Here is a 23874-nt window from a genome sequence, read left to right as displayed (position 1 = left end):
AATGTTTCTCGGAATAAACAAATCGCTGCTCGGATTACCACACTTAACACTCACTTTGGGATGTGAAATAAGCAGCTGGGTGTACCAAGGACTGCTTCAAATAATCGATCAACTGCAACAATACTAAAAGCCTTCTATCCCTTCGATCTATGCACCTGTTGCGCAGGTACTGAACTCAAAACTACCGTTGCTATCGTTATCACATTGGGATATAGTTGTCAGACTCGAGCGATGCAGGCAGCCATGTCCTTGCGGATCAACACATCTTGCCCAGGAAGCGCCAGACAGACCTTAGCATACTGGGTCCTGAGAATTGCTTTATGCGAACACCGAATCTGAACGTCCCGTGAGACATAACAGTCCTGCTTTAGTGCGTTCTCAGTTCCCTCGACACAGACTGTCGTTAGCGACGCAGATGCAAAGCCACAATGAAGCCGGTGTCCTCTCCGGTACGTCACAGCGAGGCAGAGAACATTCTGTTCCGTTTAGTTATGGTCACATCAGGGTCCGGACGGGCGTTTTCACACAGTGGTTCAGAAGTGAGAATATATGGCTCGCACGCTCCACAGCACAGTTCAAAAAACCAACCCGATGGAGGCAGGTTTCCCACAAAATTCCTCTTCAAAATGGAGGTATCTTCGAACTTTCCAACGCGACACCCGCAAGGTCGGGTCGCAGTTCTTCCGGTTTGCTGCTTTTTCAGGGCAATTCGACTAAAAAAAAACACGTCGTCATCTTGAAGAGTGGCTTGTAGGGTGTCCTTCAACCAAAGGATGAGGTGACGTCAGCAGTCTGCAAGCTCCAGAGACGTCGGTCCTAAACAGCATCCACCAACATCCTGCTCAGCCACGTGTAGAACTTCCTCTGGAAACCGAATATCCGCTTCCGACTTCTTTCTCGACTCCGCGTTTGAGATCAATTCAATCAGCAAACAGTCGCAGTGTTGCTGGCTGTTGGCAACCGCGTCACGTCGACGTTCTCCGCTCTACTAGTATAGGTTGTACCTCGAGCGTCCAAGTTTCCGTTTTCTTCAGCGCGGGAGCTTGGAAAAGCAAACCAATCGATCTACTTCCGGCTTCCCTCCGAGACTTCTTGCTGCTTGTTGATCACATCCCTGGGTGGCTGCAGTCCTGTCGGTTAGCAGGCGCTCCCAGTAGACACTGCCGAGATCCCAGAAGGTCCGCCGCGCACTGGCCCGGTCCGCGCAAAATCCAGTCCCGCTTCCCCCGATCGTACCGAAAAAGCAACAATCCCGGTCCGTTCGGCTGCACGCAGATGAATAAAACAGAAAACGTATGGGCCAGCGGCGGGGAGGAGTAGCCGGTTAGGACGCGGGTACCGCCCAGAAGCCGAAGAGGAGCGACAGGCAGGCACGACCTGTAAGACGGCACAGCCGGCAACTGCGTACGGCAGGTGCGCCACGCACGAATCGGCCACCTTGCCGCCTTTGCTTTTTTTCTTCCTCTCATCGACGACGCCACAGCGCCGCTCACGCTCCCTGCCCAAGGAGAACCTCACACGCGCCCGATATTCTCGAGTGTTGTACGTGCACGGGCCCTAAGGTCTCGTACACACGTACAACCAGCTCTTCGTCGTCGTCGTAGCCGTGTAGCAGTATACACACTATAGGCGGAGGCGGCGACCGTCGGCCGCGGGAAAGACCGTGTACCGCATTTCTTCGCCCACAGTCCGCAAGTAACGAGCCGTGGAATCATAATACTGCTTCTCAAACGCTCGTTTGAAAGTTGAGAGCATTACTTGGGTGGTCGGCAATCATTTCGTTTGTCCGCATCTTTACCATCACCATCCCGGACTTCCAACATCGAGGAGTTAAATATATGAACATCCTGCTCGCAGATTACAGCATGAGACGACTTGTAATGACGTATAGCGGAACGGCCTTCAATTGCAAGGTTAAACACGGGAACGATGATAACTCGAGCTCACCAGAGCTTGACGAATGAGAAATTCTGAAACAATACTCCTCTCTTCTTGAATTTGTGCTCACTGAGAGCACCGACTTTCGGCTATTACCGGCTCGTGCGTAGCCCAAGCGACCCCGGCCGAAAAACAACAGCGGGCAGCACGGCGAAACCTACGGCAGGGCCCCCGCACATAAACGACTCGGAGCAGTGCGCCCACGTCGACCGCAGAGCGCGGACCAAAGGCGTGGGGGTCCAGAGAGGCAGGGGGAAGAGGAGGCCGCCGCGGGTCCTTTCCGAAAAGCTCCTCGCGTGGGCGACTCCTCGGAACGCGTTCGCGGGCGCGACCCGCCGCGAGAGAAGAGACCTCCGAATCCGACCGAGACACCGTTTCGTCGCTCTCGTCCACAACGACCGGCTCTCCGGCAACACCTGCTCTTCTTCCTGGTTAACGCGCGCGTCGTCGGTGATAGTGCCAGCCGCGGCCGTTATGTTTCTCCGGGGGTATTTTAAACGGGCGCCACCGTGATTTGAATACATACCGTCGCCCACGCTGCGCCGTTCACGTTGCGCCATTTGTGGTGTCACAGCTGTGCTCTACAGAACTCATAGAGGGAAAGCGATTATACAGAAAAGCTTAAGGGGGACTCACCCGTTAACATTCGTATGGGACTTACAAAGTTATGAACAACAGACCTAAAAAGCACCGTGCACCATTACGAAAAGATCTACAAATCCACATGAATTTGCTTGTGGCCTAGTTTGCTTGATTTAGAGATATGTCACATCTGTACTGAAGTAATAAAGGAAATTTCGCGCTTGCTAAACTGCTATCGCCATCTAGTGAAAACTGGATAAACCAAAATGTGCTTATTATTTATTTGTTATCTGGGTAAAGAGGTGATATATTTCTGAAAGAAGCAAACTGGGGCGTTTGGAACGCTCCTATGAATTTGCAAAGCCTTTCGTAGCGGTACACGATGCTTTTTAAGCACGTCGGTCATGATTAGTAAGTTCCATAGGAATATGATCAGATGAATCCTCCTTAAAGCCAGCTATTAAACTCAACTGCGTGCATCACAAGAGCGTTGAGGTTCTGCAGAAGCGATAGAATCGCAGCTCAAGAGTGCGAAGTCGAACAAGCACGTAAGCTAACACGATTTCCAAAGTTCCTCGTCTTGTTCTCATCCCCACCACTTGCAAAGCGATTTCATTCAAATAGACTGGCGCTCGCAACGGTATTGAACTGGAGTGATTTTGGCAGTTTTATTTGGTGCTCTAGCGCGAAGTTTATTCCGTGTTAAATATGAGACCGTTTAGCAGCATTCTACAAAGTGAAAACGCCATGCGGAGTTCACGGACGCCGCACTACCGCTGTGACGTCACACTGCTTAGCAGCATCGCTTAGTGACGTTTCAGTTCCTATAACCTGATTTCCCCCCTTTTTACGATGAGCATTGGCGATTTCTTTGTGGACGCCTCGGTTTTGCTAGTTAAACCTAGTAGCAACCCCGTGAACTTGCCCTTCTGTCGCTACAGTCGGTCAACAAATCAATAGGGAGGATTGACCGATGGAAAGGACACTTCCGAACGCACTTTTGTCGTTCGGAAACGCGCGTAGATTTGCCAAATAAACTCATACTCTTATCTGGTAAGGCAATTAGATAATGCGCTGGGCATACCTGTCTCTTCCAATTTTTCTTCATTCTTTTTTTGCCCATGTTCGCTTTCCCACGTGCAGGATAGCAAACTAGGTTCTAATTAGGATAACTTTCCTGCCTTCCTTCTATATCCTTCCTTTCCTCCTACAACCCATTTCAGTGCCCCTTAATAGCAACAACTATGGGCCGGAATTGCTTGACAGCGAAGGATAGGTGGAATTAGCAACGCTTCACCACAGATCACGCACCGCGAATCAAATTTCCCGCCTCATCATTAGTCGCCTTCACTGGCTTCATGAGTGCAGGCCCGGCACGAGGAGGCCAATGTACATGACAGCCCACAGGCAGAAGGTTAAAAGAGCACCTCCGTTGACCCACCGTATAACGAAACCTCAAACCACATTTTCGAATTATTTATAGAAACTGGCGTTAGTATACAGCCTCAGTCAGCCCGCGGTTTATTAATGCATAAAACCATCTCACTTTCCACAGACTTTCACACTAGTGTGTGAAAGTCTTACTATCGCATATTGCTTACTTCGCATATCGCACACTTACTATCGCATATTGCATGCCGTCGCACTTTGAGATTGACCAAGCACGTAGCCGACATCTTAATGAAGACAACGCAGCTTAACCTTTACGACGAGGTCATCGCAGTGCAGGATCCGAGAGTAGGTTATATCGCATGGCGTTAATTGATCCGCCACAAACATCCAATGCGGCACCACAAGACAGAAGGTGGCCTAAGCACCTGGCGAACGCAAGTACGTAGCTCCATTAATCAAGCCTTAACGTACCCCGAACTCCTGGTTAGCTGTCTTCTGCCAGCCGAACCTACTGCGCAACCAACCGATTCTGTTAGGCTTAATAGTTCTAACGGCGCGGTTTGGACTTGGGAGTAAGCCGTTAAAAGGCTCTCTCTCTCTCTCTCTCTCTCTCTCTCTCTCTCTCTCTCTCTCTCTCTCTCTCTCTCTCTCTCTCTCTCTCTCTCTCTCTCTCTCTCTCTCAGAGAGAGAGCGGACGACGGGCGTATGCCTCATTGTAGACTTGTTGCTATCCCGTTGTAGCCGTGACTCAAAGTGATGCACGAACACTTCAGACGTACACAGACGCATGAGGCGCATGAAGCAAGCACCGGTCGCGGTTAATGCGAAAAATGTCACCACTGTATCGCTCACGCTTGCGGACACGTATAGGCGTGCAAACTTGCGTGTATGCACTAATGAACGCGTTCGCACCGCAGCTAGTTGCCGCGAGTCAGCGCTGCAAACGCGACCACAGTATCGGCAATACACGACGGCGAATTCAGTTTTCCCTGCCTCGGACATCGGGCCGGCAACAATCACCGCCACAGCGCGATCTTCCCAACGTCCTCATATGTTTACGTAGCTTCTGAAAATGGAACACACTGCCATGGAAAAACAGACTGTTATTAAATGTAAAATTATTAAATGTTAAATAAAGGGAGTGCTGCATAGAACGAGCGAAAAATCCCTGGCCACCTCCACTAACGCGAGACGTGGGGAGCGGCGAAGCATGCAGTGTATAAGTGTATTCTGGCGCTTCTGCCCACGGAGATTAAACCGTTGGGGAGTAGAGGTATACACAGCTTGGCTGCAAAGGTCTTGTATCTTGAAAGCCCTAAGCGTTCTAGCGCGAGGCGTAAATGAGTGTCCCGGTGCTTTTTTTAACACGCGCTACGAAGCGCTCCAGCGCGAGGCGTAGAGTGTTCCGGTGTTTTTGTACCGTGACTACATGAGACGACTACAACGACGATAGGAGGCGCCAACAGCACGAGACCCTAAGGGGCTTCGCCAGAAAAAATATGCTGCGCATATTCCGGCCCACACGGAGGCCAAGAAGATTCTTTTGTGGAGGTAGCGGATAGGTGGCGCGGCGGCCGGTTGTGAGTACTCTCGTCAGTATTCGGTGACTCGCGACGCAAAGAGCGCCCGATGAATACCCACCATTACAGAACTCAGAGAAAGCTGGAGGTGGAGGAAGCGCCTTCGTTCTTCTAACGAATACTGTACGCCGACGCACTCCGCTTTATTTAACCTCCACCCTTGCTCATTAGTCGTACGCCGGCTCGCGTTCCTTCCAGAGCATGCGTTTCGAAACAGCCGTACTCCCGAATCCCTCTTGTCTATAGAGTAACGACATCCTCCATTCGTCGACCATTACCGTTTCCTTACTATAACTATAATTGAGGTCTGCGTCGCAATGACGATGTAAGGGAGGACACGGCCGTCAGAGTGAATCAGAGAGAAGTTTTTTAGGGGTGAAGCCCCTTAGGGGCTGAAGCTGTTGGCGTCTCCTGTCATTGTCGTCGTCGTCGCAATCGTCGTACCATGTAGTCACGGTACTAAAACAGCGGGAAACTCGTTTACGCCTCGCGCTGGAAAGTAACGCGTACTAAAAAAAAAAAATAGCAGTGGCTTAGCTCGGCTATGCCAGGATATACGTAGCGTGAGCTAAGGTTCAGCTGGTTATTCTTAGGTTATTTCCTGGTTGTCTATGATTAGCTGATTATCGTGCTTACTGCTGCTAAAACAATTTCCAATCCAATCCAATCCAGCTGCGGCGGCGGCGGCTCCGGCGCGCCAGCTGTGCGCCGTGAGACGGTACTGCTCCTCGCGCATGCGCAGCACGGCTCTCCAGGAGGCACGCGAAACTGCTCAACCTCGGCCAGTGTAGCTCACGCTACAAAACACTGGGACACTCGTTTTCCAACGCCTCGCGCTAGAGGGCTTCGTGCTTCAAAGACGCGAGACCTTTACAGCAAAGCTGTGTACCTGTACCCCCCAACGGTTTCATCTTCGTTGGCAAAAATGCCTAGGCGCCGAGACTACACTTATACACTCCATGCTTCGCCCCTCCCTATAGGTTTCACGTTAGCGGAGATGGCCCGGAATTTTTCGTTCGTTCGCGCACTGCGCATGCCGCACAGCCAACGCGAGCGAGAACACCATTCACGGCACGCGTCGTTTCTCAATTTTCCTCGATCGACATGAAAGCTTGCGCGGTAAACGTGGTTTGGCAGGGCAGAAGCGATTATTACGAGATACGCATGTCCGAGAAATGTACGCGTTTATGCGCGCCGATGAGGCCACCAATTCGAACCGGCTTTAGGGGCGACGACGCAGCGTAATAAATCAGCGCCGTTCATCAAGGGCGAATTGGAAAGCGTCCAAGGCATGACGAAACGAACAAATCAGCTCGGTGGAGCTCCATGTGGCCAGCTGTAGGCATGTGACCGATTAAAAATACTGCAGAAATTCAAGGAATTGTCTACTAATGCTTAGCATTCTAATGCCGCTTGTCTTGAGCGTGAGTTCTTTACAGACAATTGTTTTGTTTTACTAAATCCTGTGCGACCAATTATCTCCATTTACGCTATTACAACGATTACAAGTGGAACTTCCCTGAAATGTGCATTATTGTGGAAATGCATTATTCTTGTTAATTTTTTTGGTTTTTCAAAGTTTCGTTCGACCAATTATCTCTATTTGCGCTATTACAGCTATTGCAGGCGGAATATTCGCGAAATCTGCATTACTGTGTAAATGCAAGGCGTTACACGTTTCATCGTTTTTCGTAATTTTTCTGTATTTTGTAAATTTTGAGTTTTTTTTTTTAATTTCGTGCGACCAGTCATGTCCATTTACGCTATTATAACGATTACAGCTGGGACTTCCGCGATATCTGCATTTTTGTTGAAATGCAGGGCATTACACGGTCCTGGATGGGGGGTATACCCAGCAAAGGATGCTACGCATTAAAAAACTGCATGTATGCAACTAAAAAGGTGACGTTAGAGGATTTCATGAAACTATTCACCGTCGAAGAATGCCTTACGTTGCTGCCGAAACGCACCCGACATGCATATCTGCACATACAATGCTGCGAAGCATGAAAGCTAGCATTTGATATCGATGGCTGGCGATAATGACAAAATATGTGATCGATTGCTCTCAGAAATTCCTTTTAGCGCTGAATCACTTCGGCGAAAAAGTCCGACGACACATATCGTATTTTCGCGGTTATAACCCGCCCCTGCATATAATCCGCGCCCCCACTTTCAGCCCGCCGGAAAAGAGAAAAAAAAATCCACGCGTATCGCCCGCACATTTGAAACAGGAAAGGCTGCACCAAGGCTACTGCTCAAGCAACACATCACATGCTATGTACACAGAAAAAGCGTACATTTAGCAAGGAGAATACACTGACTGCAAGGTGAAAGTCACAATTCACGAATAAAATTCAGTTGTTAGAGGTCGCTCGTGCTTGTTTTTTTCTTCCTCGTCCTTGTGTATGTTTTCCGCAATTACTGCCATGGAAGCCTTATTAGTCAGTGTTGCTGCGTAGGAGCTTCACGGCACAACGCACATTGCAGTGAAGCTGCCCTAAAGGAAAAACCCCGCGTAATATCCGCAGCCGTATACTTTGCCACTGACATTTTCGCATTTTTGGTGCGAGTTATACACGCGAAAATACGGTAAGCACAGTTAAAGGGGCCCCGAAGGCCAAATACAAGTCTGGTTCATTTAAAAAAAAAACTGTTTTCCCCCGATAACAATGACACCAATATTATCGCTAACTTCCAACAAATAATGGAGATATTAAAGAAAACAGACGGTGCAGTGGCGACTTCACAACTACTTTCCGGTGATTTCCCTATGATGTCACAAAATCTTGTTCGTTCGATTGGCGGCCGTCGACCAAAGCCGCCCCCAAAAAACATGGCTGGGCGATTGTAGTGGAGCCTCCAGTTCCATTTGATCGCATCACTTGAATGCTAACGTGCAGTTGTTCCTTTCAAACTCAAGGCTAGGCACTTACACGGTAGACGATGCTCAATGTTCGTACAGGGAGAAAAAAAATAATAAAAATGGCCGCGTATCTGCTCCTTTCGTTGCAAATGTCGTCAAAAGACGATAGTCTCTGTAGACATTTGCCAAAGAAATGCCCACCCTTCGCTTTCCCGCTCACCTCTCATGCTGTTCCTGTACCGTCGCGCTCATCCTAAGGTAAACACACTAAAGGCTTGCGCAAAGGCGATTTGAATTTACCGCGTTCCACTGCTACAGGCCAGGTTCCTCGATGCCAGCGCTGCAGTACGGCGGAGACGCCCGTGAACCGAGGCGACCGACTTCAAGGTTAATAGAACCGCGTCGCAGTGCTCCACGTGCGGTCCAAGCAGAACGTGGAACCTAGCTAGTGGAACCTTTCTTTGCTGTTGCCGCGTGATTTTTCATATGCCGCCAGGAGGCGGCGGTTTTCTGCAGTAGATGTAGAATATCATTTGTTATCGAAAAACCAAGCATCCATAAATTTTTTAATAAAGGAACACTGTAAATATCCCTTGTGTACTAATTTCCTGTATTATATTTGCGTAATGTCTCGTTCTTGTTCAACAAAGTGGACAAGTATGAACATATAAACCGGGCTTAAGACGTTTACATCTGACTGTGAGTATATAAGACTATTGCGCAATATCAATGTTAATTTGGCCGGGTGGCTGAATCGAGTTACAGACAGACAGAGGGACCGACAGACAGACAGAACAAAATTTCTGGGTTTAAGTAGCCCAAGAAAGACAATCGTCTTTAAAAACAAACGTGCCGAACCTACGCGGAATTCGGAGCTTACACTGGTGCCGTATCGAAGAGAAGTATAGAGAGGTCTTGCCCCTGGTTCAAATTTAAAAAGAAATAACACTCGTCACACGTACAACCCCAGAGCTCAAGTTGTGCAATTATTAGCAGCTGCACGAAAAAAGTGTGATCCCATGCTGACTAGAGAGACTCGGTAACCAAACAAGTACATAGTTACATTGTAACAATGTAACAAGTTACATTGCATCAAAGATAAAGGTCGATTGCCGGGGCAATTGGGGGCCGAAAAAAATCGTTCACGCATTCTGTTTTTCCCTCCATCCAACGCGCACGTAAAGGGGCCAGCAAGAAAAAACGGTTCAATGAAAATACTTGTTTGTCCCGATAACAGTGGTACCAATTTTATGACAAACATCGAACAAATAACGGAGATATCAAAGAAAACAGGTGCAGCAGTGGCAACTCTCCAGCTACTTTCCAGCAACATTTTTGTGACGTCACAAAATTCTGACGCCACAGAATCGTCACAGAATTGGTGGCCGGCGACCTAAACCATCGTGAAGAGACATGGCCGGACGACTGTAGTGGGACCTCTATTTCCATTTGATCGCATCACTTCAATGCTAACGAGCAGTTAACAGACTGGAAATTATTTTTAGCGCTGGCCCATATGACGCAATTCCTGCCCATAGCACGTCACTGTAGCACAAGATTTGAAAAGCTTTTCAATGCTTCTGCGTTTTTCGGTTAAAAAGCGTATTTCGTGGCTGGACTGGAGCTGAGTGACGTACTGATAAAGCCTTGTTCTTGCTCATTAAACAAAGCTGAGAAACCAGGCGCCAGGTGGCGCAGCAATTCTTTTTCACCCCTTCACTGTTGTAGAGCGTAAACCTTTCGAACCCAATTATAAGCCGTCGATTTTAAACCGCCGCGCATAAATAAACGCCGTAGTTACAGCGTGCTCTGCCGGGAACCCACTACAGGGGGCGCGTTCCTCCCACAGAAAAATCACTCTCGGCTGCTCCTTTTTCTTTTTCGAAAACGGAAAGACTTGCCGAGGGTCACAGCCCCTAAAACTTGCGCATTCGGAACGCCCCGTGTCAACCAGAGTTCCCCCTCTGGCTCCCCTTTAAACGCGCGCACTGAAACCGACAGCCCCTCAGCCACCATGTCTGCTCCTTTCAGCACCAAATTCGAAGCCCTCGAAGCAGAAGGCGCTGAAAGGAAGGCGCTCGTATTTTTCCGCCCTTTCCCACACCCGTCTGTTGTTTTTTTTTCTTTTCTTCTTTCACTTGTGTGACTACAGACGCTTTCTTGGCTGTCCCGCCCTCTTTGTCAAGAACTGTGGGCGAGTTTTCTGCAACATTCCGGCAGAATAATTGAAGCAGGCGGTCGTGGACTGTGGGCCATGGGCAACTAAAGCGAAAGAAAAGGCGGAACGGAAAGGAAAGGAAAGAGACAAATGGGGCGAACTCACCTGAGCTTCCGAAAACACTTCAGCCGGGGAGAAAGTTGTCGTCTGCTCCGAGCAGTCTGCAGAATCAAAGACAAAAAGAAGAGGTAAATCAGCGCGCGTTAGCCATAGCAACAAACAAAAAAGGGCAGGAGCCCGTTTCCGCGGAGCAGCGCAGACGACAGCGTCGCGCGTAGCAGACGACAGAGGCGGCGACAAGCCGCCCGGAAAGGGGCGAGTGGTAGCAGACGACAAGGGTGAGAGGGTGAACTCGAGAGGGGTGGTAAGAAGAGCCGCTTTGGGAGAAGCGCAAAACAAAACACACAACAGCAATAAAGGTATACCGAAAACAGAAGAACAGGAACGCAGACGAGCATACATCACGTTGCGGACGTCTCTCCTCACTCTCTTACGTGTAAACCGTAACTCAATCTTTCGACGGGGTTATTTAGCGAGAGAGGCGGAGTAGCAGCTTCGACGCCACGACTTCGAAAGAGGGAACCACGCCGCTGCCGTCCATGCTCAGTTCCTGGGAGGCCCAATGGTTTATGTCTCCGGTAGCTGGCCATGTCTACACAGTCCCCTCCTTTCGACGTACGCTTGGGAACTTCGCTAAGTTCCTGGCCCTCCTTCTCTCCTTGTATATACTTTTTTTTTCTGAAGCAATCCAATTTTAACTGTTAACACGTTTTCCACTTTGCACTGAAAAAAAAAAATTGAAAAGTAATTTTCGCGTGGACACATAGCAGCTAGAAAAGAAGAATTGCAGCTTTGAATGGCTTCGTTACGGGAGCAGTGGCCTTTAGAGGAGGAAGAAATACATCTTTTAATGCTTTGTTGTTGCTTTTACCCTTTTCTGGTTCGTTCCAGAAAAAAAAAATGTACGCTTTCAAAACGTCAAACGGAAAGCCCCCGGATGTTGCTTTTGTGAGGCGGCGCTTTAGTTGATGTGTGGCCTAGTTCGGCTACTTGGGTGTGCGCCAAGCACAACAAGTACCCACGCAGAGAACTGGCGAAGACGGGGTACAACGTTACAACTGGTAACTGCAAATCACTTTAAAAAATAATCAGTGCACAAACAGAGGGATTTAAAGACTTTTCATTTGATTTTAAACACTTCTGAGCACTTTTTTAAACTTCTTTACTGAACACTTCTTTAAAACATCTGAAAACCATTATTTATTTTTAACGCCGCAGCCGTCCTGCTAGCGGGACAGCAGGAGGGGAAAATATCGATATGTACCGGCTGGATATCAGGTAGGCCTAACGTGGCGGACAACGGCGCCATTGTTACCATGGGGCCAACCGAACTGTTGGCGGCGCACCGGTAGGGGGGAGACGACGCGGGTAATGTGCCAACGTCACTTCCAGCAACGACTTCCCACTGGACTCCAAAAGACCGATTCGCCCACACAATGATAAAACTTCATATCTCGGCAACATGGTTGGAATGTGTGTGGACAAATCTCAAACTAATCTCGCAAGTACCTCGCAGTACCCGTATGTCACCGCACCCTCACATGTAAGCAGACCTTAGGCGTCTTCGGCATTTTTTTCCTTCTCAGCTGGGACGCACAACCACAGCAAAACCACAGTGCACATGCTGCTATCTTAGCGCTTAATGACGTCACTAATAAGACACCACTTGCTCACAGCGCAAGGGGTCAAGGACAAACGAATTAACAGACACAGCACTGTGCAGAAGTTGCGGATTACCAACTCGACAGAGTCTCCACGGTATTATTTCGATAAAACACAGCAGAGCACAAGCAACTTACGAAAGATTATAATGCATGCTTACTAAAGCCTCAAAAGCTGGTCAAGTAGTTGTTATCTATGCGCTAGACGGAGAGCTTTTGGTATGATTAGCTACCATAATGTGGACGCTTAAAGCGCGGCAATGCTCAGCCGAGAGGCATGTGCAAATTTCACATGCTAAAACGGCGTCGTAAGCACCGCTTTGGCCTTCCTTACAAAAGAAATAAATAAAAATAAAAAAAAGTCGATAAAAGAATTCGGTGCATCTAATGGCTGGTTTCCACGCATAGCTCGCTGTCGAAAACTCGCCGTACACTGCCCACAACGACTAGAATATTTCCTCGCGGACGTCCAGGCTCATGTTTTTCGAAATGGCGGATATAACAACTGACAAGCTATCACAATGTAGGAACATAAGTATACAGTAGTACCGCCCATCTCACTGTACTCGAGTTTCGTTGCGTCGTTTATCTGATGTGCTTTTTTGTTTATTTTCGCAACGCATCCCACGGCCCAAGCGTGCGCGGCCCACTTTTCTGGAAACTCAGCAAAAATGTAGCCTTTTTTTTTAATTTGTGCCGCCTCCTCACAAATGTTTGCTTCTTTTTCTGATAAAGTGCTTCACGGAAGGATGCCCCATTTATTGCTGTCTGTCTTCTCAAACATTCGGTAGAACTCTTCTTTCGTTCTGTGTATACGTGAGAAAGCACACGTCGTGCTCCTGACGAAAATGTTCCCAGCTGCCGTTTGCTTGCCGTTCGTAGGCGGTCAAGCTTATTTATCTACTTTCTCGCTTGTTTTTGGGGCAACATACACGTGTCGAGTAGCGCAATCTTTCACGGACGTTTCGCGCCAGTGTACTTTCCTGCTGTCAACGCGCGCTTGTTTTCGTTCTAACTGCTGCAGGGCTTGTAGATTTCGTTGATCCCTTTCTCAGTATCTACAGTTGTAAATAGTACCACGCCCATGCGTGCAACAAGCGTTGAAAGATCTTGGCTGCATCTAAAAAAAGTCTGTGCAAGTCGTATATGTTTAAAAGTATTCGCAAGCATGATATAGCATGCTCCATGTAGAAGAGAGAACCGAAACTCCACCTGCAGTGTACGACACAATATAGGCTTGGTATGTATTCGTAAGGCTGTTTCATAACTGACTGAGGTTTTCAGGTAGCGAAAAGACTTCATTTAATAACTATTGCGTTTGTTTTCCTTCTAGCCAACAAAAATGGTAATGCGAACAAAGTAAAAAGCAAACAAAACAGAAACTAAGTAATAAGCAATAAACTATTTAAATTTGCCGCCTTGGACCCCCGTCCCCGCGTAGTGCGACCATCAAACACCAGAGGCCACCAAATCACCGCCCATTTCCCAAGGCACACTGACGACAGAAAATGTCCTGGATAGTCCATGGGCAGTGTCATTTTCTGGCAGGTCCTGAACTCAATTCAGAGCTTAAAATTAACTCAATTCAAAGGTTAAAATTAAGTGCTATTTTGGGATTAATAGAAGCGAGAAGAACTTTTAACCACGAAAGCTCAAAAGTAGGCGGCGAGCAGCGCGAAGGCCTATGAAAGCAGCTGGCGATGCTGCTGGCGCCACCTGGCAAACATTCCGCAAAATTGCACTCCGATTTATAATAAACGTGAAGATTTGATGACGCAAACCCATGAGTATGTAAAAATAATGTGGGAGAGAGAGAAAGAGAGCCGTTCCAATCACAAGTGAATTTATTTTTTTCTTCAACAGCGCGAAACCACTTTTTTAAGACAACGGCCACGGCCGCTGGATGAGTTTGAGACACGGCAGCGCCGGCACCGCTCGGAGCAGACAACCCCGCCAGAAATGACGCCCTAGCAAGGCCGGTGGCGCCATCTAGCGAAAGCGCCGTGCAACCTCATCACGCTCACCACGGAAATGCTACACAGAAACGTTTAGAAGTGAGGAGAGAAAAAAAAGGGGGGCCAGTCCACCCGTTAGCCTTTTTATCGATCCTGAAGTGCGGGGCCCGTATAAACTGCCACTTACCCTCGCACGCACGGCAGAAGAGAACCAAGGGAAACAGAGTTAGCTGGATTCCGCCGCAACCGCCCGCGGCAAAGTAGCGGACCCGGTCGGAAGCCGGCGGAATCCAAAAGACGATAGGAGGAGCGCGGTCGCTGTCCGCGTTTGCCTGTTTTGTTTCTTCATCGCTACATCATATCCGACGCCGGTAAGAGCGAACCCTACAAATTTTGGGGAGGGTATGGAACATACAAATGAAATGGCGTCTTTCCGAAACACGTGGAAAGCAAGCATATAGCCACTGCGGGACTAACCAACCGTCAGTGAACAGCTGTAAGCGCCTAAGTTACATAATCCAGATGCTCGCATTTTTTTCTTGCGATTTGTGCATATCCCACCACCACCGAAGACTCTTCCCCTAAAGGCAGACTCCTCCAAAATTACCAAGCTTGCATTGTTGTACACGCTGGCGCAATATTTTAATTTTAGGTAACAAGCGATGCAGAATGCGAATGCGGGGAAAAAACACGGCAACCGCCTTCTAGCAAGCCGTATCGAATCCGGTCCTAGGCTATTTCCGCGAAGGCTGTTGCGTCAGACATGTAGCGTGCGGCAGGCGACAGCCAATTCGCTTGCTTATCTGCGGGTGCCATATATCACTCTGTGTCTGCCAGGTTGTTTGTCCTCTGCTAATAATAGCTAGCCGCGGAGATCACCAAGATGCAGAGGCACCGAAACAAATCACGCAACTTGCTCGGGAGATGCATGGAGTTTAGGATCCGTGCTGACTAGCTTGTTTCGCGAATTCTTAACACTTAAAAAAAAAAAGCCCATACTTGTCACTGCAACGTTCGCGCAAATAAATTGGTCGAAGAAGACACGAGTCAGCGCAGTCAGTGGTCATGTGTCTTGTGCGGAGGAAGCATCGGCCTCCTACCTTTGTCTTTCTTAAATTTTCTCTTTTAAATGCTGGAGTGGTAGCATTGTTTCATTGACGTTGGTTTTCATGGTTTGTCCGTTCTTTTCCTGTGGTTACTAAGGCCAAACCAGCAGGAATACTTCCCTCCATCATCATCACCATATGGTGATGATGACGGAGGGAAGTATCGTAATCACCACCACCACCACCACCATCACCACCAGCTGTGATCTGTGATCCTAGCAAACCCAGACGTTGAGTTTCATACTAATATACACTTGAGGGAAATTTGGCGTCACTGTCTATGCGATTCGCGCTTCAGCGAGCGTTCCGTCATGTACCGGGCAGGCACTTTCTACTTGTCCTTGGCATGGCTCATGAACAGGCTGAAAAGTTGCCTCTGGCTGCAAAAAGGCAACAATATTAATGTACAAGATTCATCAAATTAGTATTGTTATTGTGAAATTGAAGCTCCAAAGAGAATTATTTGTCAGGGAATATTTAGAAGCTCCATGCAAAATGAACAAGAAAATAATGTTGCCCCTTTTTGACGATTTTGACTTGGAAACAAAAAAAAAAAAAGCCTTGGGGCCAGCCAAGCCAAGTAGACGAGGAACGTCGCTAACTGGAATGGCCGCGCCCACGGCGGCCCGCGATTGCAGCGCCACATTCCCCTCTAGTATATATTAGTACGAAACGCTGAGCCCAAATAGGTTCCTCAAAATGCCACTGCGACTGCCACTCGATCGCGCTTTCTTTTCACCGTCGGTTCTCGATTCATGAGGGCCGACGAATTGGAACAACGACCCCAGGGCTCCCCCGAGAGGGCGCACGAATGTTATGACCAGGCACGAGCCACCGTCCCCTCTTCCACGGAGAATAACAAAGCAGACGACACCGTAGACCTGTCGTCTGCTGAAATGCACCATAGCGGCCACTTCCCGGATGCAGTAAATGCAGGAAGAGCGTTACAAGGACAGACATCTGTAAGCATAAAGAACTGTAAACAAAAAAAGATGCGAACCGATACTATGCTTCGGCCTGCAAATGTCATCAGCGCATTATCTACGACACTTTCGTCCGCTAAAGCACTTCAGGAAACGCAAGCGGTCTCTGCAAACAAATACCGGTTGGCAGCAGACGACAAATATCAAAGACGAAGCAGACGGGAAATGGCTTCGGCTGCGGCTTAAAAAAAAAAAAAAAAAAACGCGCCCATTCCAAACTCGACTGCGCCACGGCGTGAAAGCCGGAAACATAACGCTGATGCTCGGCTTCGCGAGGCGACAAGGTTTTAGGCGAAAGAAACACAAACGTTGAAATGGGCGTTCGTGCCACAATGCAGGCGAGGAAGGGCGACAAGCGCTTCGAAAGAGAAGCAGACGAAGACCAGTCCGACCGGACGGACGTCGTCTGCTGGACGGACGCCATTTTTGTTTATACCGCCACAACCGCCCGCGAAATATAAGGGCGCGTTGTATTTGCCCGGGTCAGCGTGTTGCTGCTTCCGGTCAAGCCCATTGCAGTCGACCGCTACGCGAAGCAACTTGCATAGAAACATAACCAGAGAGGTAACGAAAAAAAAAAAAAAAAAACAAGCCTACTATTTGAACTGCGCGATACCACCGCGCCCTCAAATACGAAACGCGAAAGGACACACGCCCGGCTGACGGGAAAACGTCGTAAAAATCGAACTCTGAGAGAAGTCCTGCAAGGGGCGCGCAATCACCGCCCTCTTGCGGAGAGAGGACATAAAAGAACCGGTGCTTTCGAAAGAAGGTGGGGCGAAACTCGGCGCTCCGCAACGCCAAAATGACCGTGAGCGCTTTGAGAGCGGGTCCCCGTGACGGCGCTTTGGTCAGTAGTACTCAGTACACGACGAATGGTCAAGAAATAGCCTCGTTTGCACCTGCGCACACCGCATGGGGCGAGGCGCGATACACAACGCCGGATACTGCCGTTGCGTCTGATGATCGGCGTACGAAGAAGTACATGGATTTGGAACAACGCTTCCAATTCCCTATGGGAATGGGGAACGGGGATTCCAACTCAAGATTCGAACTCATAGGTCGGCACGAAGTCACGAGGCGGACAACAAGCCGGCTCCATTTGCGGCGGACGCAAAATACGATGATACGCGTACGTGGCACGTGCGGAAACTGAGAAGTACGGGCGATCTGAACGCATCCGGACGACGTGTAGTATGATTCATAGCGCCGGCGTCACTATAGTGATCTATACGAATTCTTTGTTTTTTTCTCCTCCCTTTTATTGAGAAGTGTATCACGCACAGCGTGATGACTATGCGATCAAAGCGTTCAACCGCTAAGCATGACGCCACGGTACACGCAGTTTTGATGGGGACGAATTTCAAGAACTGCCACGCATGCATACGCCAGTTTAAGCTAAATAAATATGGGACAGGACAGGAAGAATAAAAATAACAAAGAGAAGGGGAAGACAAAACAAGAAAACGTGGAGGAGGAGGAGGAGGAGGAGGAGGGAAAATTACGGGCTGAGAGATAATATTAAGAGGCATGGCAGGAGAAGACCGAGACAAACATTTTATGGCGGGAGGACGAGGAACAGGAGGAGGGATAAAAGACAAGTGAAAAGAGAAGGAGGAGGATAAGGGGGTGGAAAAAACTGATCCGCTCTTCGTCGTTTCAGAGCCCTCACATGCGGCATACGATACAGCGTGTTGCTGCGTCGCAATAATTCATTATTAACTTTGTAAAGGGACGCTGAAGGCAAATAGCAAGTTGGGCTGAGACGAAAGTTCAACTTCCCCGTTGCCCTCTCAGCGTTTATTCAGCGGCGAAGGATGCTTTAATTGCCGAGAAATGACCAAGTGAGAAAAGCATTTCATCCCTCGCACAATTTTATGACCTATATTTTAAATTTTTTTAATACAACTGCTTGCTTTGCTCTTGCAGAATTACTTCTCGGCAATACGTTTATGTATAGTATTCAAGCCGACTTTACAGGAGCTTGGTCAGCCCCACTAAAGAGCTGCTTGGCCACTGTAAAGGTGGCTATCACACATCGCTCCCCTGTGTGCAGTGAAACCTACTTTACAGTCATTTTGAAGCTTTGTAAAATAGGCTATACCACTCCGCTCCAGAGCCGAGCACTAGAACGCACCTTACAGGATCCCGTAGTAGAAGACTGAAGTTTCTTTATGTAAGTGTGGGCGCCCCCACGCGATAAATAAAAAATAAACAAAAAGGTGCTACCCAGGTTGGAAACAGTAGAGACAAAAGCAGACAGAAACAAAAGATAATAAAAAAGATCCTTCTCGCGCTGCCACGAGCGGCACCAAACACAACAAAAGCAAAACATCAAGAAGTTCGCTCTAACTGCGTTTGGCTCGTTTAAACGTCACATATTTCGTCAACTCTGCCCGGTCGCCTGAAAAAAAAAAGTGCGTCTAAAGAACGTTGCGCAGTAAATGACAACGTTCCAATAAGGAGTTCCGGCCCACATTTTCTTTAATCCACATATGTCGACAGTAATATTCGTAATGAGGAATTATAGTTTTACGAGAGGAAATTCTTGATTATTTTCCAGCAGTCAGCCTTCGTAGAGGAAAACAATAAAATCGCGCCCGTAGGCGCCTCTTCCGCCGGACAGAGTGACTCACCCTCCACTAGAGCGACTAAATCACGAGCTCGCTTGTTTGATCTCCCTCGCGGAGGGTAGGAAGCAAGGCGAACGAGTCCGGCGTAATACGCACCGCCCCCAGGCGAGTCGCGTGGCAGCCGGACGTTTCTAATGACGCCACACACTTCCTCCGCGCCTGCAAACAGCAGACATGGATTTCCTGCGACGCATACGCGTCTGGAGAGTTTCCGCCAATTAAAAGAAGAAAGCGAATAAAAATGCGTACAACTCGCCAGGGCGCCGACCCGGAAGAAATCGCGAACGGCTGCAATAAGGAGGCCCTGTAAATCCTCCATCAGGCGCTGCCCTCTTCCGCCTTTCTTCTGGTCGGTAATTAACAAACACTCCCCAGAACTCGTAATCTTCGGGCGCCCAGTGTGTTCGCGCGTGCGCCTTGCCTTACCGCCGTCGGAATTGTACGTGCCTCGCAAGAGAAGCATGCTTCGACCGCTGGGGCAAGTGAAGCACGTACACCTCCAAACACCGGGAGAGGGAGAGGGAAAGAGGGAGAGAGAGGGGGGGAGAAGGGGGTGCCAAAACTCGCCCTATAGAGCTGAACCCGACCAACCTCCGAACGAAGTACAGTACATCCACGCATCGCCAATCGGTTCACTGGCCTAATACACCGACAGATAGATTGGCAGACTGGTTGGTACGGCATTGTGAGACGCAAGCACGCAGCGCAAGAACGAGGCGACAGACGAAGAGATGCGCTGTGTCTCAACGTCTGGTGGGATAGTTGGCGCTGATCGCTACAAAACACGTCGTCGCCGAAACAAGGAACGTACGCGGGAGAAGGGACTGCTGGATGATGTCGAACAGCGGGACGTCATACACTAAGCTGCTTTTTACGTATAAAGCAAACCTTCGTTGTAACTTCCTTATAAGCGGTGCTTCGTTAATAGCGACGATGACGCTTCCAGTGCGCTGGAGTGGGGATTCATGAAAAACTTCGGTGAAAACGAGATTTAGAACGAAGCAGTTTTATAACAGAGTTATAGCAGAGCGGAGACGCTGTCCCGGTACGGTTCCCGGTAGGCGACCGGCGCTTTCTCTCATGCGCAGAGGCGGAAAAACTGGCTGTGCTCGTGCGCAGCTGTACCGGGTACCGCACCGGGATCCGCTCTGCTATAAATCTCTAATAAAGACAATTTGCGGTACGTTACTTGCATGCGCATGTCTTCTGCCGTTGTGCTTGAGTCGCTGAGCCAGGCTGTTGCAAAAAATTTTTCAGACAGGCCTTGCAGCAAGGCAGAGGGGAAAAAAACAGAGAGAGAGAGAGAGAGAGAGAGAGAGAGAGAGAGAGAGAGAGAGAGAGAGAGAGAGAGAGAGAGAGAGAGAGAGAGAGAGAGAGAGAGAGAAGCCTCGATGCAACAATCCGCATATTCCCTGACATTATCATTATTACAGGCAACATATAGAGGGAACACGCAGGCGACAGTGCACTGCGCTTCGGAATCCTCTCGCAAGAAGGAAGCCCTAATTTTACTTACGATATAACTATTAGGTGCCCTCCGGTAGACAGGTGACTACACGTGTTCGTTATACATTCCTATTGATAGAGCACTGAAACTAAAGCTGACGTAGCGTCTGTGACAAGCGCGAAAATTGCAGCTAACTGCGACGACTACACGATCAATCTAGCTGGCATTCGTGAAGGTCGGCATAAAAAGTAAAAAAAAAAAAAGGATTGACACTCAGCCGAACTCGCACGATCGGACGGGGCGCAGCTGTTAATACATCAACAAAAACTTACAAAACGAATGACAAATACGGTTTGAGTTGCAGTTTGGCGATGGCCCATTTATCGACGTATTGACCTCGGTACGGCTCCAACGAACGCAAGAAACAAAACGGGAGTGTTTCTAATTTGCGACAAATATTTTTTTTTATTAATTAGCTTAGTAGAACAGGAAAGACTACAGTTGTATTCCAGCAGACGAACACGGAGCAGTCCATTCCGAGGCGGCTTTGTGATACTGTTCGGATGGCTTAGTGAAGCGGCTTGTGTTATTTGTATTAATACTCTGACTTAAGGTTATCCATGACAACTGCTGTGAAAATAGCTCCCACGGCTGTGTAGTCGTTCGAGCTGTCGCATAATCTGCATCGCGATGATTCCGACCGCCGTAAAGCCGTTTTCTGCAATTATACGTCTCCCGTAGGAGCAGCCCGACGTTCTCACAGCAGACGGGAATTCCAAACTGCCTATAACTCCAAGGCAGTGGCGGTCCCTAAAGGAGGGGGGGGGGGGGGGGGGGGACGAAGTGGGCGGTCGCCCCCTCCAAAGAGGTCCTCAGCTTTTTTTTTAAGCATTCCACTTGCGCGAGATTAATCCCACTTGTGCGAGGCCGCAAACATGTTGCGACCGTCAGAAATGCGGGCTCGAGCCAGCCGTTGCACCACCTAAGGGGCACCAGAAACCTCTGTTTCGCTAAGTGATTTGTGCGCAAGCGGGTTACACCGCATACGCGCACACGCCTGCATGTTTATCACACCCTCCGCAAAATTTGCGCAAGAAGGTAACCCCCCCTCACCCTCCCCCTCCCCCCCAAAAAATGCCCCCCCCCCCCTAAAACCAATCTCTGGGACCGCTACTGCTCCAAGGTGAGCTAATTAAATTATGACGAGCAAGTGAAACTCAGCGTAACGATACAGTCGTGTAGGCAACCTACTACGCTGCGATTTTTCCCCCAAAATACCAAAATACCCAAAACACAGCGAGCAACGGAAAGGAAAATGATAGGTGTAACATTAAGGGACAAGAAGAGAGCGGGGTGGGTCAGGGAACAAACTCATGTTAAGGACACATTAGTAGAAGTTAAAAAGAAGAAACGGACGTGGGCGGGGCATGTAATGCGAAGGCAAGATGAGCGTCGGTCACTAAGGGCAACAGAGTGGATCCCTAGAGAAGGCAAGCGTGGCAGGGGCCGGCACAAGGTGGGCAGATGAGATCCAAGAAGTTTGCGGGGATAAATTGGTCACAGTTGGCACAGGACTGGGATAGTTGATGATCCATGGGAGAGTCCTTTGCCCTGCAGTGTGTGTAGATACGCTGGTGATGATGATGACCTACTTCAGATTGTGAGACAGAGAATTCGCAATAAAGGTGGCTTTGCCGCAACGCGTATCCTGCTGAAGGACCACCACGCGAAGAAATCTCGAGGAGTGAGTTATATACTGCTATGCACTAAAAAACAGCGCAAAGAAGAGGACGGAAGAAACGATAAACTAGGGCGCTGACGAACAACTGGAGAAAAATTTAATACGAGGCATTAAATACACGGAAAAACACTGGCCGCAAGCACGCGCCCGTTCAAGGATAAGATATCACTCCAAATACGCAATGGAAGTTTTCATCAGTAATGAAACAATCGCACTGGAAGTGTCAAGCTTGCTATCTAGTACAAGTCAGATTCAACTGGCTAGATACGCTACCTCTCGTTCCAAAAGTGCGGTCGATGGCGTGATCACGCATTGTTCCCGCTTGAATGCTAATCAGTGAGGCCTCCAATATTTCCCGGGAGACAGCGTCTCCTTCCGTTCTCGTCTATGCGCCGTTGTTTTTTAGTGTGAATAATGCGCACCCAACTAGCCCAACCTCAAGCTTTAGTAAGCAGAGGTCGGCAAACTCACTCATGAGTCCACTCACTCAGACTCATTTGGACTCAAACTCACGCGTGAGTTTGAGTTTGAGTGAGCGCGAGGCTAGTGTGGCATGGTGAGTTTGAGCTTGAGTGAGTTTGAGCCGAGTGATCACGACTGAGTTTGAGTCCGATTGAGTTTGAGTCCATTTTGAGTTCTGAGTACATTTTGAGTTTGAGTCCATTTTGAGTTCTGAGTACATTTTGAGTTTGAGTCCATTTTGAGTTCTGAGTACATTTTGAGTTTGAGTCCATTTTGAGTTCTGAGTAAATTTTGAGTTTGAGTCCATTTTGAGTTCTGAGTACAATTTGAGTTTGAGTCCATTTTGAGTTCTGAGTACATTTTGAGTTTGAGTCCATTTTGAGTTCTGAGTACACTTTGAGTTTGAGTCCATTTTGAGTTCTGAGTACAATTTGAGTTTGAGTCCATTTTGAGTTCTGAGTACATTTTGAGTTTGAGTCCATTTTGAGTTCTGAGTACACTTTGAGTTCTGAGTACATTTTGAGTTTGAGTCCATTTTGAGTTTGAGTCCATTTTGAGTTCTGAGTACATTTTGAGTTTGAGTCCATTTTGAGTTCTGAGTACATTTTGAGTTTGAGCACATTTTGAGTTTGATTACATATTGAGTTTTGAGTACATTTTGAGTTCTGAGTAAATAGGAGTTTTAAGTCCATTTGGAGTTTGAGTACATATGAGTAGCCTAGCAGGCAGCTATGGTTGGCTGTTAAGTTTCATGCGTCACTGTGGGCTCGGAATTCAAGTTACCTGCGGGTATGGCACCAATCGCGATCTGCATGATCGGTTGGGAGGGAGGTGGTGTCTGATTTTTTTTAGTTTCTTGTTGAATTTTTATGGCCATAAGCACTTGCTGTATACCTAATTTTCGCGGCTGGGCGCGTGAGTGATAATTGACTGGTGAGGTCATAAAAAGGGTTGTCTTAACTTTTCCTCCTGACGGATCCACTAAGAGCGTGGGAAAGGGTGGTGGGAAAGCACACGGCGGCGCTGGCGTGCTGGTTGTTCGCCTGCTACTGTTAACGGCTTGATATACTAGGGGTCACAAAGGAAGAGGTGAGAGCCGGGGGGAAATGGGGGCGGGGGCTGTCCTTTCTACTGTTTCAAATGAATTAGCTGAATTGACTGGGCAGCGCCCCTTAAGACAGAATAATGACCACATCAGATTGGGTGAAAAGTGAAACTGATGAGGCTAAGGCGTGTAAGGTATCAAATGA

General features: G+C 48.5%; 1 protein-coding gene across 1 annotated transcript in view; it reads right to left on the bottom strand.

The window, feature by feature from the left end:
• LOC144137919 (uncharacterized) overlaps window positions 1-23874 on the bottom strand; it is a 510196-nt gene that overhangs the window by 122421 nt on the left and 363901 nt on the right. The window contains exon 12 of the mRNA XM_077669938.1: window positions 10682-10737. Within this exon, the coding sequence (XP_077526064.1) occupies window positions 10682-10737 (56 nt within the window). The remainder of the gene's footprint in view (window positions 1-10681; window positions 10738-23874) is intronic.

This window comes from Haemaphysalis longicornis, unplaced genomic scaffold, assembly GCF_048455015.1.
Source record: "Haemaphysalis longicornis isolate Haplotype H1 unplaced genomic scaffold, Haemaphysalis longicornis Haplotype H1 scaffold_5, whole genome shotgun sequence".
In the NCBI taxonomy this organism is placed as follows: domain Eukaryota; kingdom Metazoa; phylum Arthropoda; class Arachnida; order Ixodida; family Ixodidae; genus Haemaphysalis; species Haemaphysalis longicornis.
The sequence above is the reverse complement of the archived record's forward strand: the minus strand, read 5'-3'. Positions and strand labels throughout refer to the sequence as shown.